Below are 18375 nucleotides of genomic sequence, written 5' to 3' on the forward strand. Positions count from 1 at the left end.
AAGGCGATTAAGCTAGCCGCACCTACATTTGTAGTGCACACGTATTCAAGTCTTTATGGTAACCTGACCAATGCAAGCTGACAGGCAGGTTAGCAACTTTATCCTGTCAGTTTCTCTCTTTACAAAGACAAGTGTTGCAGTATGAGAATCCTACCTGAAGCTAGCTTCATGTTGCGCGATACGAGAACCACATACAACGTTATTTATCAAATTGGGTCGGACTTTTTGAATTTAGCCTGACGATACACATGTGACAACGTCCGGTTTTCAAAATAAGGTGTCTATACAATATGGAAATAATATTAATTGGATTAAATTCACAGAAAGTATAAAACATATTACATATTTACATTAAAACTAAATGGACGCATGTAATTTACTTACACTGACTCTCTTGGGCCTTGGACCCACCCACCATAGTCTCTCCAAATCCTGTGGGAAACACTGAGTGAAAAGCACATTTTCACTAATGAATTTATGCAATGGTAAAAAAAAAAATTTCATTATATTCGGCTTCGGACAAGAATTTTCATTTCGGTGCATCCCTAATTCATGTCTATAAAGGTGAATTGAATTGAATTGATACATATGGATCGAGACATTTTACAGTAGAAAAATGTACTTGTTAGTGCTCTCCGATCCATAAACGTGTACACCCATACAGATATATCTGCGATAGCCAAATATCATTCGATATGTAAGCCTGGCTGATTTATCTGTCTAGATCTAGTTGAATCGGAATTTACCTTTAAGAATGAATTGATCAAATTATATTAACCAATAGTTCTGTAAAAGGGTTACTTGCCTTGATGACATTGCCTGTCCCCCTGCAGCTCTTCATCTCACTCATTCACTGTTACAGCTGCTTAATTTACCATTTCTGCCTTGCAGAACTGACCCACCAGTATTTTCTAGTGACCAGACTTTGCAGACTCACCACAACCATATTTATATGGTAATGTTTTAAACTAAAAACAAGCAGGGCTGAAGTCAGTCCTTCGTGCAGACTGAGCCACAGCGGCAGGCACTTGGATGAGAACTATTTGTTGACTTCACACTAAAAGTAAAGTGAAAGGAAGAGATGAATTCCATGTAATTTTGATTTACCTTAATACTTTTTGGCACCCTGAACTATACCTTTCCTCGCTTAACCTGGTATGAATGAAAATATCCTCAAAATGAACAAGACTAATGGATGGAAGCATACAGGATTGCTCACTGTCCCTTTACGCTCACTGCAAAGTGACGAGTTAACAGTCAATGTGCTGGTCACACACCTGCTTCGCCCATTTGATTGTAATTGTCCATCCATCGTCATCCACTTATCCTGCGTACAGGGTCGCGGGGGGATTGTAATTTTGCTGCTGGAAATTTACTGGAATCACAACTGGTTGATGTGGTGCGACTACAGGGCATGTAAATATTTTGTTACAACAACTTCTGTGACTTCAATAACTTCAAGACATGTTTTTGTATTTAGTCATCAGGAGACTTTCCCTGCAACTCAATCCAGCTTGTAAAGGCGTGTGGACTGTGAATCATTTTCCGACTGAGGATGCATAAGAAACAGTCACTGATTGAGACTCTCTGATGGCATATGATTGCCATTATACAGAGAAAACATGCATTACTATTTCTTATGCAAAGTTTTGGCTTCTGTTTTAAAACAGTATTGAAGTAATTATTAGAATTAAAGTTTGCATTTTTCTTTCACATGCTGTTTACAGAGCTACAGCCCCTACAGTATTCATATTAAATAAACAATGGGTAATTTGACATCCTTCCACACATGTTACATACAACAAAGTGAGTTGTGGTACACTTGCACTCTTTTTGCATACACTTATGTTTCACTAAACTGTCAAACCACATGGTTTGAGGATTAAAATATTGTTGCTTTTATTGTATTTATTTATGATGTTTGTTTTATTCCTTTACAGAATGGCACAAAGAAATCCTGGGACTTCATGCGAACCCATGACAGGTAAAACACAATTTATTCTGAACTGTTGGGTAGAAGCAGTGCCCTTGTTCTCTCATTCTATGTATGCACAGGTTAGGGCTTAACGATTTTGGAAAATAATCTAATTGTGTATTTTTTAACCAATATTGTGATTGCGTTTTAATATGCAATTCATTTTTAAGCTGTTTACCTTCTGTATTATTCAAAACAGACAAGCAATAGATCAAGTGTATAGTATGACCAACACAATATTAGATTAAACGTACACTGTACTTTCTTGTGGGTTAGGCCTGTGTTATGATGAAATTAGGTGATGCATGAATTGCATGAATTATTATGAGCAATGGTGGAGAAGAAGTATCCTTATCTCCGTTCAAATCTCCTAGGAGTTCTTCTTTCTATATCCCGGTAAGCAAACAAAAAATACTCGGTTTGAGGTAGAGTTCAAAAGTTGGCCAACAAAAATAAAACCAAGTGACGCCTCTCGTGTTTAATAGACAAGCTTATTAATTTGCTGACAACACCGGAGATCCCCCCACCCCCGCGGCCTCCGATGCAGGTAAGTAGCGCACTGGCTGTAACTCGGGACAGACCGGGCCTCTTTCAGACTTCTGCGTTTGGTTCAAATGCTGTTTCACAGATACTTCCTGGGCTGACTGGTGGCTGTGTGTGTGACGCTGGCGCCGTTCACCACAATACGCTTACCTTACTACACGTGCCTTTCTGTTGTGCGTTTTTTCTGTCCGTCAAAGCGGCGGATGGCCCGATGATTTCACCCACCGCCACCACTAAGTTACCCGCCGGTTGGCCGGTGCTACTTTCATTCCCTGTGTGGCACTAAAGTTTCTGTAGTGTCAGCTTCTGTCAAGCTTAAGGCCGTTGTACAAAAACAAGTCAAGGTACAGCGTACAGAAACATGGTACAACTTGCTGGTAAATTGTCGAACCCACTTTTTTCCAGAAGAGATTAACAAATGTGTTAGAAACATTGATGTGAAATTGTCCCAAAACAGAATGGAGTTTGGCTTGCACAGTCAAAATTTCACCTCTTAAAAATGTCTGCCAATGAAATAGCTTTAAATTGTAAATAAAAGCTGCATGTTCATGTCAGGAGATAATTTGCAATCTGAAAAGCTTGTTGCTTAAGTATCTGAATCTGTTCTAGCTATCAGGGATCTGGTGATCTGAGCCCTGGGAGCTTGATTTGCACCAGTCTTGACCCATTTTATCTCTGTAACTCTAAGTCTTATATCTGCTCTTGACCTTTTTACTTGAAGGATTTTTTTTTAATTCAGCTGTACGTATTTTAGGAGAAGTAGTGTCTTTCTTAATAAACACATGGAAACAGACATTTTTTTTCTTAATTCTTAGTTTTTTCACTTTCTAGTGTACCATGAAATGTATAAATAAAGCAATATGCGTATTGCTGTGTATGCATTGTGATTGAAATCTAGTAAAAGAAATAAGTGAGTTATATTATAACATTATAAGCACCTCTCCCTCATGGTATTTGTATGCCTTTATTCTTTATCATCTCTTAAAGATGTCAAATACTGGGAAGTTAGTCAAACAAAAACAGAGCTTGTTTTTTGGGAACTGGTGCCCTGTTATCCTACTTGGCAGTGGCTATAAACCTGTGAGCTTCACAGGGGGCACTGTAAGAGAAATACCACACACTTGTGTAAAAACCCAGATTCCTACTCCCTGTTTTGCCCAGGGTAGCGTAATGCCCTGAGGTAAGTCTCAGGTCATTTAAGCCCTCTTCCACCCCTGACCCCAAGGAGAGGTGAAAAATGGTACCACTGAGACAAAAGCAGTAAAGCTCAAACCTTTACTTCCAAAAGAAAATAGCTGATGGGAACATCCATTTCTCCCCAAGGTGCAAATTCTGCCAAAGTGGTTATTCCCCTTTAGCGCTTATTAAGTGGACCAGGATTGTTTTGCATTTTTGTTTAAGTGCACATAACATTTTCTTCTCAGCAGGTGCACTAGCAAAAATGTGGAAGATCCATTTGTGGGTAACGTACTGTAAAATATCTAATTTAATGAATGTCTAAACAAAGAGTTTAGTCCCTTGCTTAGTGTAGTAGTGTTAAGTTTAGTGCTGCAATTAATCGCATGATTTTCTGTGATTAATCGCATAGTTATGCACAAAATTGTGTAATGAATTCTGTGTATTGCGCACTTTTAAAAAAAGATTATGTACTGCTATATACACAAAAGTGCAATAACATGTGGTTTGCAAACACTTTAAACAAATACGGTGCTTTTTACCAGCAGTATTCTCTTTACACAGTAGCAATACAATATTTCTTGTAAATCTCAACTTAAACATTAATGTAATCAAATCAAATATAAAACCAAAGCTATTTGCCACTGCCATTGCATTATTTTTCTTTTATCAGAGAGTCTATGTTAAGTAGCAAGTGTCCCTGTTAGAGTGAGGTGAAGTGGTCACCTCACGCACACGCCGGCCTGCTGCCGAAGTTCAATTGTCTTGAACTTTTTGTATGCGACGCGTTGGGTGGGTGGCAGGCATACATCCCACCCCTCCTGTGACCCATGGTTTGACTGTATGTGTATAGTTGTCGGCGTTAATTAATGCGTTAACGTGATAATAACGCATTACCATGCCCAGCCCTAGTTAAGTTAAATGTGGGTTTCTACACTTCTGTCCTTCTTGATGATGTTGACCGCACTGCTTCTCCCTTGGAATTTGCGACTGCTGGGTCGGTGGTTGCCTTTGAGCCATGGATGTTGCTGCTATGTGTCCATTGTCAGTTGGGCCTCTTGCCCTCGCCTATCTGTATATTTAACCACTCCACAGAGCTCAGGGTCATAATTGAAGGCTGGAGGGTTATTGGTAAATTGTGAGCTGCACCTTCGGAATAAGCTGGTATAACCCCTTAACCATAGACGGCCAATTCTCCCTTCAATCTCCCACCAAATCTTACCCTCAACCAGAGATGCTCTTAGCTCCTTAATTTGGGTAATGAAATTGGTGCCAAGGCTACTGGAAAGGGTTAATCTACCATTTTCCATCACATGGCCCACCTCCTACTGGGAGTTCCTGACCCTCATTCGCTGTACTGTGAACTGGACGTGAACTGGTCACAGCCTGATGAAGCCAACGTAACTGCATCAGTGGCAAAAAGTAGAAATGCAATTTTGAAATCTCCATACTGGGCGCTGACCATTTCTTGCCTGCATCTTGAGATGCTGTCCAGGATTGGTAAAATAGTAAAACGCTTCAAAAAGCATCTCTAGCTGCCATGCTCCAAGATGTCTAGAGGGATTCGGTCAAAAGCCCTCTCCAAATCCACAACAACACATGGAGACTAGATGGGTAAACCCCCATTGCTTCGTTATTTTGACACCTATGTGTTTATGGGAGTGTTTGCGTACTAGTGCTTGTTTATTACTGGAAGTGACTTTTAATGACGGACAGTATTTTTTGTTTTTTAAGACACCATGGGCAACAGAAAGATAAAATAATTTGCATATGTTGAGCTCTTGTAGCCCTCCTCATGTGTCTTTGTTCGCTTCCATGCTTTTTACCTGCTTTGAAGAGTTTAATTATGTATTTCTGTGTATCCCAGCCAGCTAATAGACGTGGAGGGTGCAAGGGGATTAATTTGGATTAATTTGTAAGCACAGTAACACAGTCAGTTTAATTTCCCACTGGTATGCTCCAACAAAGTTTTCAGGGAATCTCAATGACGATCAGAGGAAATAAGGTGCATCTATGCTTAATTAAGTGTGTTCTAGCTAGGAGTGTTGTATGTTAATGAAGAATTTCTATCTTTCAGTTTAGTAGATGAAAGAAATACGCTAGAAAAATGTTTTGCTTGTAATTATGGGGTATTATGAGTAGAATGAACAACAAAAACCTTTTAAAACAAGTAAAACTATAAAATCTCAATTTGCAACAGGTTATCGAGTTTAGAGGAGGAACAAGTGTCTCTAGAGTTTGTTGGTAATGTCCAGTGTCATTGCCTCAGTTTTGGTATCGGAAGATGGATTATATCTAGCACGTAACCCAGTTTGTTCCTTGTTTGACAATGGCTTGATGATCATAACTTGATATCATAAGCTTTGCAGTGCAACCAGTAGTGACCTTAGTCCTGCTCCTTATATTTCTGCCATAACCCGCTGTCCAGCCAGAAGCCCAACAGAGAAAGCTTAACGGTGCATGAAAAGTCCTGAGCGTCTGTTTAGCCTGCTTCTTGGTTTAACCATTAGAGCATTTGTTTTTCAGCGGGAAGCTGTAGAACAGCAGTAATGGTGTGGAACAGCACTACAGGACCCAGACATGCCTCATCTCATGCCTGCGGGTCCCACTTTTGGAAATCTAACACATTATCTTATCCATACTCTCTCACATCTTGTGCAGCTGTAGGCTGTCACAAATATCAGAACTGTTTTTTCATTTCTTAGTTATATACCTGCCAAAAGGTTTGGGGGAAAGGTATTTTTTTAAATGAATCCCATCCTGAAATTTGGTGGCTACTCTCCTTTTGAAATTATCAGCATAATCTGTAGATTAAAGCGAAGACTAAAACATTGGCATGATGGAGAGAAAAGTCAAGCTTAAACTTTTTCAAGGAAGAAGCAGGTGGAAAGGTGTTCTGTGCCCTCTTTCCAGGAGGTGAACGCAAAGGAAGGAGTGATGGAAAAGGGAGGAGGTTTCTTTTTTGCCTTTATTTCTGAAAGGACCGTTAAGAGACAGGAAATGAGGGAGAGGGAGAGAGGACATAACATGCAGCAAATGGCCATGGGTCAGACTCGAACCCAGGCTCCTGCTGTAAGGACTCAGCTTTCGTACATGAGGCGCGTGCTCTAGCGTTGAGCTAACCAGTGCCACAGGGAAGAGGTTTCTATAACTGGCTGGGTCCAGATATGAAATCTCTTAAAATAGACCAGAGGCTTTTTAATCAAGGTCATTTGTTTACCTCTCACATAGTGAGGAGCTGTTGTCGGGGCCACACAGCAATATTGTATCTGGTATTATCTGTGGACATTGGTTCTATCAGTAATAATATCATTGTGTACTCACAAAGTTAATTGCTGAGATTTTTGAATGCAACAGCAGTTCTAAATATAGACCGGTTGTAAACAAACCCATAGGTAAGTCACATTTATTAAGTCATAAGCACCCAAACAGTCTAGAGACGACTACCTGGTACTTTGACCTACTGTACTTGCCGTAATTGTGCGCACTTACAGTTTTTCCTGTGCATCCTTGCTCACTTTTGATTTTACCTAGAAATAAAACAGAAGCTTATCTGGCTAAACTGTTAGCTTGTTTATAACCAATATGACTGTCTGACCACTTGTGTGTTTACTTAGGCCTCAATTCCCAAAAACGTAATTTTAGTCCCACTATAAGTCCATGAGCTCATGATCATGTGTGGATTCCACCCGGCACAACTGAAATGCTTGATGCCCAGGTTGTATTGTTGAAAATAGACATTGGACTTTCTTTAAATGTCTGTTGCAAACGGATATTAAATCAGTATTAGCCCAGGCACTGTAGCTATTAACAAATTGGAATACCAATGTCCTAGTTCCCTCTCACCATGGGAAAGACAGGGCAGGGCTTCCTGTCCCCTCAGACATATCCGCTTTCCCAACGCAGATCCCAGGCCTGAAGTCTCCACTGGCAGCGACAGTCACACTCGCATACACACGGTGAACCACCTGTGTATATACAATTCATTGGGTCCCAGTGGTGAAGCATATCTGACTGACCTTCCGTCTTATTTTATCTCCACATCCCTCTTTTTGAGAGGCATCGTTTAAATCTGGAAGGATGTGCTCCTTGTATTTCAGAATAATGTTTGTTTTTGCAGGAATGTCAGTTTTAGTTTCATTTTAGTTTTAGCGATTTGCACTTTTCAAATTTATTTAAATGAGATTTAATTCATCACAAGCTGCCGTACATTGATTTGTCAAACGCGTGAGCAAATATGCTAAAATTGCTGCTATCCTGGAGCGTCGCTGGGAAATAGGATAGTGGTGTATCTTGATACAGGATGCTGAGGAGTATGGGTTGGCATGAAAAACAAGTGTGTTTTGTCATGCATCATACATCGCTAGTGTGTTGCCCTTTATTTTTTCATTGTTTCTTTTCTTTTTTTTTTTAAATTTAGAGCACAAAGTTCCTCATTGATCTTGCCGCTTAATATTGCTCTCAAAGTGCACCAGATTAATGCATTTAACTTTATAATGGACAAAATTATATTTCCAGGGTAGCATGACCCCTGACCCCCCGAGAGGGTCCGAGGTCCACCCACCATAGTCTCATACCATCCTGTAGGAAACACTGACCAGATCAGTGATATAGGCATAGATTTATCAGAAAAAGTTGTCTGACTTATTTAATCTTGACCTCTTTTTTCTTTTCCCCGTAGTGTATCAGTGCTGATCTTCAACACCACCTCACACTGTTTTGTCCTCGTCAAGCAGTTCCGTCCAGGTACGTTTTTTACCATACAAAGTAGGAGACTGTTATGTGGGATCTAGTTAATTCATTTTCTTCTTGTCACCAAGCTAGATCTAGATTGTTAAATATCCCGTGGGCACTTTCACTAAAAAAGAAATACATTACAATCCCTGTTTATCTACTGGATTTAAGTAACAATGCAGACTCATAAATAGAGTGCGAGTGGCCCCGTTACAAAGCAGCCTAACCTCCTTTGTTAGACGTCGCCCATGACTGTTCCACACTTCTAAATTCAAGGAAGTCTGGGCATTGATATATTTATTTCCTCCCTCTCTCATTGCTGTTATGGAAAAAAACTGAACTTTAAGAGTTTGTCTACAACCTAGAATGACATTTGTTTTTAAACAGGGAGTGTACAATATATATATCGGTCAGCTTATTGGTATTGGACAATACATACACAAATATGTTTGTGGTGCAAGGCCAATAAAAAAGTTTTCAGTATATTCAGGGTCTCACTCAGGAAATTGATTAGCATATCTGGTAAGTGCTCCTTTTCATAAAAATGTAATAATTTATTCTGAGGTCAGCAGAGGCGTTCTGTATTTACAGCGAGGCAGGGTGCTTCTACTATAAAACTCTGCTGGAAACCCTGATATTATACTGATTTTTGAAATCTGGATGATTATCTACATATATGAAGATAGTTTTGCATGTGCTTGCTCCCCAGCCACTGGGGATGCACAAGCCAGTGCATTCCCAATTGCCAGTCACAAGCATGGATAAATGGGGAGGGTTGCGTCAGGAATGGCATCCAGCGTAAAAAGCCTTTGCCAAATCAGATATGCGGATCATCAGATCTCTATGCTGATGGGGCCCGGTTTGCCAGTGAGATGGAAACTAATCATCTGCTGTGAAGACCCCTACGGGGAGCAGCTGAGAGGAAAAGATTATATTACATGGGCTTAACATTAGAATTTCCCAATTTATATTTACAATTGAATAAACAGTGTGTGAGTCAGCATTTTACCTGTACAAAGAAGCTTTCAAAGATTAACATGCATCCTGTGGGGCTGCAACTAATGTTTTTTTATTTTTTATTATTATTGATATATTTATCACTTATTTCATTGATCAATAATAGTCTATCAAATGTCTAAAAAGCCCAAATTCATCATCTTCAACAGCTGACCAACAGTCCAAAATGCAACGATATAAAGCAAAGAAAAGCAGCAAATGAATTCCAAATGAATGAATAAAATATTTAAGTGTATCTATATTGTCTAAAATTAGATATCTGTAAAACCTATATTTTGTCAATCCTTAATTTTAAGTTTATTACAATCTTTTAAAAACTATTGTAAGAAATAGACATCCTGACACATGTTTTTGTAAAATTTCAAATGTGTGGCTAAATGGATTTGAGAAAAGTAAACAAAAATGTAATTAGAATAATGTTTTACTTCCATCCATGTATAACAATATTTTCTCTTTTCCACCACCAGCTGTATACATGTGTGAGTGGGAAAGGACCAAGACGCAGCCGCCTCAGTCTGCTGAAAAAACTGAGGAGGGCGCCTCTGAAGCCACTGCCGCCGCTGCCCCGGCCCCCGAGTCTCAGGAGGGCCAGTCTGCCTCCGAGGGAGAGAGCTCTCCTCAGTGGCCCCCAGCCTCAGCGGGGGTCACCTATGAGCTCTGCGCCGGGCTGGTGGACAAACCTGGCCTCTCCCTGGAGGAGATCGCCCGACAGGAGGTGCTGGAGGAGTGTGGCTATGATGTGCCTGCCTCTAAACTGAAGAGGATTACTTCTTACAGGTCTGCAGATTGAACATTTGTCTGTACCGAACCTGAAGGATATATCTTTATGAGGTTTAAGTAGAGTAATACTATGTATAAATAAACCTAATAGAGGCTTTTAGTGTTTTTTTTATTATTGACTCCCAACACAAAGACGTTTGAGGACAATGCTTTGTCATTGTCTTTTAAATATTTGCTCCCATTAGATTTCTTGTCCCTTAACAATTAATTTCCTGTTGTCCTATTTTGTATCATTTTCATTTATAATTAATGAACCGCCTTGGGCTATGTTCACTCAGAAGTAACCTACTTTTGCAGCTTTGTGTCTTTAGTTTGAGTAATTGTTTTAAAATTCAATTCCAGGTAGCATTAAAAACATCTTAGTGTGATACTCCACCCCTTTTATTCATCAAACATTCACGCCTGTAGGCTTTAAACGGTGTTGAAAAGCTCTTAATGGATGAGTTCTGAAAGTTTTCATGGTGGGGGAAAAAAGATCTAAATGTCTACAGCAACATATGGATAGGTAGCTTTCTTTGAGTGACATTTTCATTTCTATAAATTTAGCAATTCAGGCCAATAAACATGCCAGAAGTATAAAGTATTAATCGCTTTAAATTTAGCTTTGTGAAAGTCCACACAAGATGCTGCACCCTAAAGGAAAGCATGTATTTTCAAGAAACTGGTTTGAAAATGACATTGGAAATATATCAAGACACAAAAATCCAATCTAAAGTTGGTGACAGAACTATTGAGGAAGTTCCATAATGATAAGAGGTGAATGTAAGTGAGCTGGAATGGGAAACTATTCATCTTTGTCAACATATTATTTGCTTACTATAGCTTGACACAGGAGGTGGAAGCTCCCGTAGAAGAACAGTCCCATATTAAACAGCAGCACCTGGACAGCTATGACTAACAGCTGTCATAGCTGTGCTTTTGGTTTGACTTCAACACTTCCTCTGGTTTTGTTGGTGTTGTCTATGACCATTGTTATGTGTGGGCTGCTCCCATTAAATACGCAGGTATCAACTTAACCCTCAGGACCCCTATGAGGGTGTGTTTCACAGAAGCACACCGTGTGGTGAGGTTCTGCGCTAATAGTAGGCAACCCGAGGTCAGTTTGATTTTAAATGGCAAAGAAATTCCTCAAAAATACTGGTGTTTATGTATGTTGCTTATTACCCGCATTTAAAGACAGAGCTTTACAGCTTTCATGTGTGTCTCTACAAAGTATACACTCTGTGTCTTGCTGTTTTTGTCTGTCTGTGTGAAATAACTGCTAAAGAAACATTAGAATTAGGACCCCTTATCTAAATTAGTTGCATGATTTATTAATGAAAAATGAGGAGTTTAAAAAGCTTTGGTGAATTATTGTTGTGGCATCTGATTGAAATTTTCAAACGATACCCAACCCTGTAAAAACTTGAAGAATTATTGTAAATATAAGTACCAATTTATTTTTTCTTTCCCTGATTCCCCCCTACAGGTCAGGTGTAGGTGTTACAGGTGCCAAGCAGACCATGTTTTACGCCGAGGTGTCTGACGACAACTGCGTGAGCGCAGGTGGAGGTGAGCCACGGGAGGGAGAGCTTATCGAGGTGGTCAAAGTCCCGCTGCACGAGGCCATGACGTTTGCCTACAACGAGCGTATACCCAAAACCATGGGCGTCATTTTTAGTTTCATCTGGTTCCATAACAATATGTCTCCCAAGTACAAGATCTCCACCAATGTGTAACTAGTATTAACCAACCCTCTTTATACCGTTTATTCCAAATCAAATCAAACACTGGCCCAGCACATCCACTCTTCCCCTCATGGCTCTTCATCCTGTATTGCCTTTTTGCTTATTGGTACATGATGAAAGGTGGGCCCCTTGTCTTGTTGCCAACAGGTATCTTTATCCTGTTTACCTTTTGAATTCTTAGTGGTCTTAATTATTTTTTCCTGAAAAACAAATTTGCCATAGCTGGTTGGCACTGGCACATTTGTCTGTTCTTGATTCTTTGTTTTCATATACTGTGCCATCTGTTTTAAATGGCTGCATATCATTGATTTCATTTGCCTGCCCTTGATTAAAGGAATACTCCACTGCTTTTAGTGTAGGCTCTTGAATGTTATCTGAATTTATAAAAGCAAGAAAACACTTTACAGACACCTGATATTGGCTGAGAAAAAGACCTCTACCATTCAGCTTAGTCAAATTGCAACTTGTTTCAGCCATTCCTAGAACACCCAGTATTCATTGCAAAGTCATTATGCTAACCAGTCATGTGCTCCTGGTTAGTCTCGGCTCACTAACATTTAAAGCCATGATGCTAACCAGCCATGTGCTCCTGGTTAGTCTCGGCTCACTAACATTTAAAGCCATGATGCTAACCAGCCATGTGCTCCTGGTTAGCCTCGGCTCACTAACATTTTAAGCTATGATGCTAACCAGCCCTGTGCTCCTGGTTAGCCTCGGCTCACTAACATTTTAGCATGCCATTAAAGATAAAGAGATATGGTCAAAAAAATAAAGGAAAAAAACAGTAGAGTATTCCTTTAAGCCATGATCCAGTAATGCAAAAACTATGCTAGTCAATGGTGGGGCCTTGTATCGATCGAGGTGTTGGATGTGTTTTAACCACCACTTGTTCAAGCATGCCTCAGTTAAGTTCTTTGACCCACAGCCTTTAAGCAATACTTACCATAGTACCCCGGGCTAAACAATCACTCAGTGTCACTGAAAACAACTCTCACTCTGTTAGAACATATTCATAAGACTTTTTCTTCTACAAGCAAAATGTGTTGTGGTATTGTTTCACTTTACAGAAAAACCATACACCTACCACCTCACAGAGGGCCTAATTTTAGTTTTGAGTGTGTCATTGTTCTCAAGCACAATCCTGCAATGGGTTATCGTTAGTTTTCCGAACATGTCAGTGAATAACCTTAAATACCTTCGACATAGACAAGTCTTAATTCCATTTTTAGAGTTTTGAAGGAATTCTTCTTTTGACTTTATGTTGCCTATATTTTTCTGAGATAAAGACAAACTGGAAATACAGTAGAGAGGACAATGGTATAAAGGCTAAATCCTTTAGAGAGTTAATTTTCTACCCAGCATGTTAAGGTTACATTTTGAACACATTAATGCAGGTATAGGAGCAAATGACTTCATTTAGTAGGTTCTGTGTAGTAAATCTCAGATGGTCATTAACACACAAACCTAATCTCACAAAGTGAATCTCAACAGCAGTTTGCCAAAATCTCAGGTCCAAATACTCAAACTGTTGGTCATATTCAGGGTTGATCTCTGGATGTGATGATGACCAGCGTGCTTATTATTATATTTCCAAATCACTTTTAGAAGTTTAAAGGCAACCAAGTTCGTACAGTTCTTACTATATGTTAGTATTTTCTTCATTCAAAAAGGGCTGGTACTTCATTTAGTAATTAATATGTGAAAAGGAAGATTCTCCCCACCTTTATAGTTTTGTTAAAAATATGCAAGTTACAACGCAAAGACAATACTGTTTTTAGAAAATAACTGCTCACTTAAAACAGGTAACACAACTCCTTATTTATGCATTATTATAGTTAGATCCATCGCACATCTTCAGCCACAGTGACGCATAAGTGAGAGTTCAACTCTCCTCGGTGCACCTGTAGAAGTTATTAAGTTACAAGCTGTATGTGTGACAACATTTATTGAGTTCAATTGGACTGTTAAATGATTTTTAAAAATTACCTGCCTGATTAATTTGGTCGTTTGTTGACTAAAAGGTAAAGTGCTGTATGTTAGTTATTTTTTGTAAGAGATTTAACTGCAATGTTAGTAACACCTCGAACATATAGAAGATGTCAAAGCAAAATCATAGAGCCGAAATTCTGGTCCCCATTATACAACTTACTGTTGATGTATTTGTCTGCTCTCTGTGAGGCAGGTTACCTTGTCTGGTATAAAAATGGAAAAAAAAAAAATACTTGAGGTGAATATGAGAATCAGTCCAGGATTTATTTTGTTCTTCTAGGCTTTTTTAACCTGAGGAACAGCTGACAATCAAATGTCAACATTGGTCTATTTTTTTTTTTTTTTTACACATAAAACCTTGTGGGTTTTTTGTCAGTTTTCCCCCCATTGGTTAAGTGTATGTTCTTGTCCCTACTGAATCTCTCAGCAGAGGACTGAGCATCATTTTAGGGCATCTCAGTGCAGTTATGCGGTGGTACAAATGCATTGTTCTTATATACACAAACAAAGTCAAGGGAATTTGAATCAACCAAACTAAATATGGTTGGTTTCACACACTGAGTCAAACATTTAGGAGAGTAATTTCTACCCATACTGTTTAGGAATATATGCAGAACCCTAAAGCCATATTTATGCCCAGTCATTGAGCTTCTTTGTCCGTCTGTCCGTTGAAGATCATTCCTTGATGTAGGATTGTATAGTTTGCTGGAACTGCTTGAATTATTTTAATTTTATTGGTTTTCTTGGAAAGAGAAAGATGAATCCCTGTGGAGCACCCAAACCTGAATAATAGTAGATACCCAACACTAAATCAGATTCTCTTTGTGGTGTTGGTGTCAATTGTTAATTTGTAAGCAGGATTTCAAACGCATACAAACAATAGGATGTATCTACTTATATCAGGACACAAAACCATGAAAATGACCACTGTACTGTTAGTGTTATGTGTTACTTCCATGAGGCATGTAGAGTAAATCACAAAAAGAACAGAAACGGTAACACTAACAGGGCTTATAAACAAAATTATTTTAACTACTCTTTTGCCACCATAATATCTTTAAATGTTTTTTAGCTTTCAGAAATTTTTTTATTTGGCACCTTATCCTTGTCAGATCAGTGCTCTCACTCCTGTACCTCCTTATTTTCTCCACTTCTCTTCCTCCATGTGACAATCTTTTCTTTAGTTTTCAGTTAAATAAGGTCTAAGTGGATCTCAACATGTGTTGAGAGTATTGGAAGATTCCCAATGGTGCTCACGGTTTTCCATTGCCGTCGTCTTGTCCAGTATAAGATGAACCCGTAGTGGGAATAATGAACTTGTGGAATAACTCATTAGAAAATGATCTGCATTCCAAAGTTGATATAAATTTTAAAATAAACAAAGATTTCTAAAATTAACAAAACCCTCAGTTCGCTGAAATGAGGCCATCTGCTTGTGATCGGCTCGGTGTAAAAGATGACAAACAAAGCCATTTGAACATTTAAGGCCAGTCTGTAACTTTGTGTGCCTGTCAAATGTGGAGAACTGCCACGTTAGTTCTCATTTGGCTGAAATGATTTTTCTTTTTGAGGAAAGTTATCACAAAAACACAAGGCTCTTCTTTGCCTTTTTCATAGGCTTGTCATTGTGGGCGGCATCAGCCAGCAAGCCAACACCGGTACATATTTCTCCACACCTTCCCTCCAACTATTATCTGTAAGTTTAGTGCATTTAGTGAACATCACTGGGGACATACAGCAGCCTTACTGATTGACACATTGAAAACAGAAGTGACATTCACAGAAGTAGATAGCAGCTGCAAGTGGGTGGGATCATGTCTAACGTCTAACGATGTTGTGATTTTAACTCAATTGTTGCAGAGAAGAACATAAACCGGAGTGGCAGCACTTCAGGTTCAGCTGGTTCTGCCAACTTCTCTATATAGACAGTTAAAAGTATATGATGGAATAGATTGATGTGAGGCCTGTATTTTATTTTTGTTCAGCCTGTGTTGATCTGCTCTCATGACCTGTAGTCTATTTTATACTCACCATTTTTAATTAGTTTTATAAGCTATTAAGATGTACTGGCTATGTTTTTATAATCTTATTTAGTTTAAAATGTATGTGGTTTTTTTCTGCGTTAAAAGTCAAACTTTGCACTGTCATAGTGTTGACTTTATTCTAATGGAAGCCTTGTAAAGTCAGTAACACTGGTGTCTGGCAGTGTTCTTGGAGGACTTAAAGGAAAAGTTTGACATTTTAGAAAATATATTGCTTTTCTGCTGAGACTTTGGTGAGGCGTTTGATAACTACTCTCATGCCTGTACAGTAAATATGAAGCTACAGCCAGCAGCTGGCTATTTTAGCTTAGCATAAAGACAGGAAACAGGGAGAAACAGCTAGCCAGGCTCATAAAAGGAAACTAAATCTACCCACCAGCACCTCTAAAGCTCGCTGATTAACATGTTGCATCTCATTTGTTTGTATATCAGGCTATTTCTTGGCCATGACAAGCAACTTAGTCAAGCAACGGTGAAGTATCTGTTTTAAACTTGGGTTTATGTACAAACAAACAAACAAGATGCAATGTGTTAATTACTGAGCTTTAGCACTTAGCTTTGGCTAGCCGTTTCCCCCTGTTGCCAGTCTTTGTGCTAAGCTAAGCTGACTGGCTGCTGGGTGTAGCTTCATAATTACTGTACAGCCATGAGATTGGCATCACTGGTCTCATTTAATACTCAGCAAGAAAGCAAATAAATGTGTTTCCCAAGATGATTAACTTTTTCTTTAAGCCTCCTGCCATGACAAGCCTAACCTTCCCCTCTACGGCAAAAGTAGATGCACTTTTGACAGTCCAGAGAGAGGTTGCAGACTGTGCCACTGGTAAGCCATATGCTACTTCTATTATTAAATATAACACAGATATTTGAGGTAATTAAATGGTTGTATAATTCATTCTTGCCTATGCTGGATATTATTACTACCATTAGCCCAGCATTGGACATTTCTACCTCCATCACTCAGGCACATAATGAAAATATTTTGTGTCCATTTGCTTGCTTCAAAGATGCTGACATATCAAATTCTCAGCAACATGTCAGAAATGTCAACAGTCAGTGGTTCTCTGTGACAGAATATTTAATTCGTCGGTACCAGACTTTTTATAGCTGTACCCCCATGGTTATGCTGTAGTTGCTTCTTCAACTGTGATTGTTTATTTTCTTCTGTTAATGGTTTGTGCACCGTTTGACAATTTCTTACTGTATTTTCATTTATCATGAGCTGAGCAACAGTTTATCATGAACATGTTTTTTTAAAGGTGCTATGTGTAGTATTCTCTAATTAAAGAACATGTATTACTGTTAAATTATAACTTGGACCATGGATGTGACCGTGGTGTTCCAACATTACCTCTTGAGATCTACTCAATATTCATTTGTTTCATTAAACATTAAGTGATTCTTGATTTGCTGATGAATCCTGAAAAATGGACTGTTGATTTTGGATGAAGTCAGTCACTTTTGCTTCTTTATTGTCAGACTGGCAGCTGAATATTTAGAAGCAAAAGGGGGAAGATAATCAGATTTGCTGCTATTAAGAGGTTCATAGTGACTATAAAGTGTAGCACATATGTTATTTCATTAGGTAGTGTGATATTTAGTGGAAATCCTACACATAATACCTTTAAGTGAAAGACGTATTATGATTTTTCTCATGGTAAAGACAAAGAAATTTGTCTAATTGTGATTTTGTTTTTCTTTCTGGTGTCTTACACTGAATTTGTGTTTTAAAAAAATATTTTCTGGAGAAAAAAAAAGTACAAACACAAACATTTCAGTTGTACGAATTTATCATGTATTTTTTGCTTTATTAAAAGTGTATACTCATTGTGGGCGGTGTTTTCAGTAATGTTTCAATTTTGTTAATTTATTACTTAAATGTTGAAAATATTAAACTTTTAAAACATGACACTTGGTACAAACATACAGTATATATTTAAATATGATACTTTGCATGTGCACTAACTGTGTTGGATTAAACTGCATTAAGTTTAAATAAAATGGGTTTGATGCCCAAAATGTCTGGGTTGTTTTTGGAGGGGTCCTGTAATTATTTACTCACTTTTCAAGGTTATTTTTGGAGAATATTAACATTTTAAGTGTGTCTGTACTATTAATGTAATTTCTTTCTTCACCTTAAATTTTTTAGCACTTCATACGCTGACTTCCCAAAAGAGAATTCATGGGTCACAAAGGTGAAGTAAAATTGGTTTGCAAGTCGCATTACCTGTGGTAACCATGTTACTGACTTCCATTTCTAGCATTAAAGGAATAATTCATCATTTTGGGAAATGCATTGGTTTGCTCTCTTTTCCAGAGTTAGATGAAAATGTTGATACCACTCTCATGTCTCTGTGTTGAAGCTGGAGCCAGGAGGCGATTAGCCTAGCTT

At 38.6% G+C, this 18375-nt stretch overlaps 1 protein-coding gene across 1 annotated transcript in view; it reads left to right on the forward strand.

Moving 5' to 3' along the window:
• The window catches only part of nudt14 (nudix (nucleoside diphosphate linked moiety X)-type motif 14), a 28349-nt gene extending 10343 nt beyond the window's left edge, over positions 1-18006 (forward strand). Inside the window, exons 2-5 of the mRNA XM_038726831.1 lie at positions 1941-1984; positions 8376-8440; positions 9913-10222; positions 11694-18006. Coding sequence (XP_038582759.1) covers positions 1941-1984; positions 8376-8440; positions 9913-10222; positions 11694-11943 — 669 coding nt within the window. The 3' untranslated portion in view covers positions 11944-18006. The remainder of the gene's footprint in view (positions 1-1940; positions 1985-8375; positions 8441-9912; positions 10223-11693) is intronic.
• Positions 18007-18375: the final 369 nt, after the last annotated feature.

Source organism: Micropterus salmoides, unplaced genomic scaffold (genome assembly GCF_014851395.1).
Source record: "Micropterus salmoides isolate LMB-PRFRI ecotype aquatic unplaced genomic scaffold, ASM1485139v1 Ms_hic_scaffold_18, whole genome shotgun sequence".
Classification (NCBI taxonomy): Eukaryota; Metazoa; Chordata; class Actinopteri; order Centrarchiformes; family Centrarchidae; genus Micropterus; species Micropterus salmoides.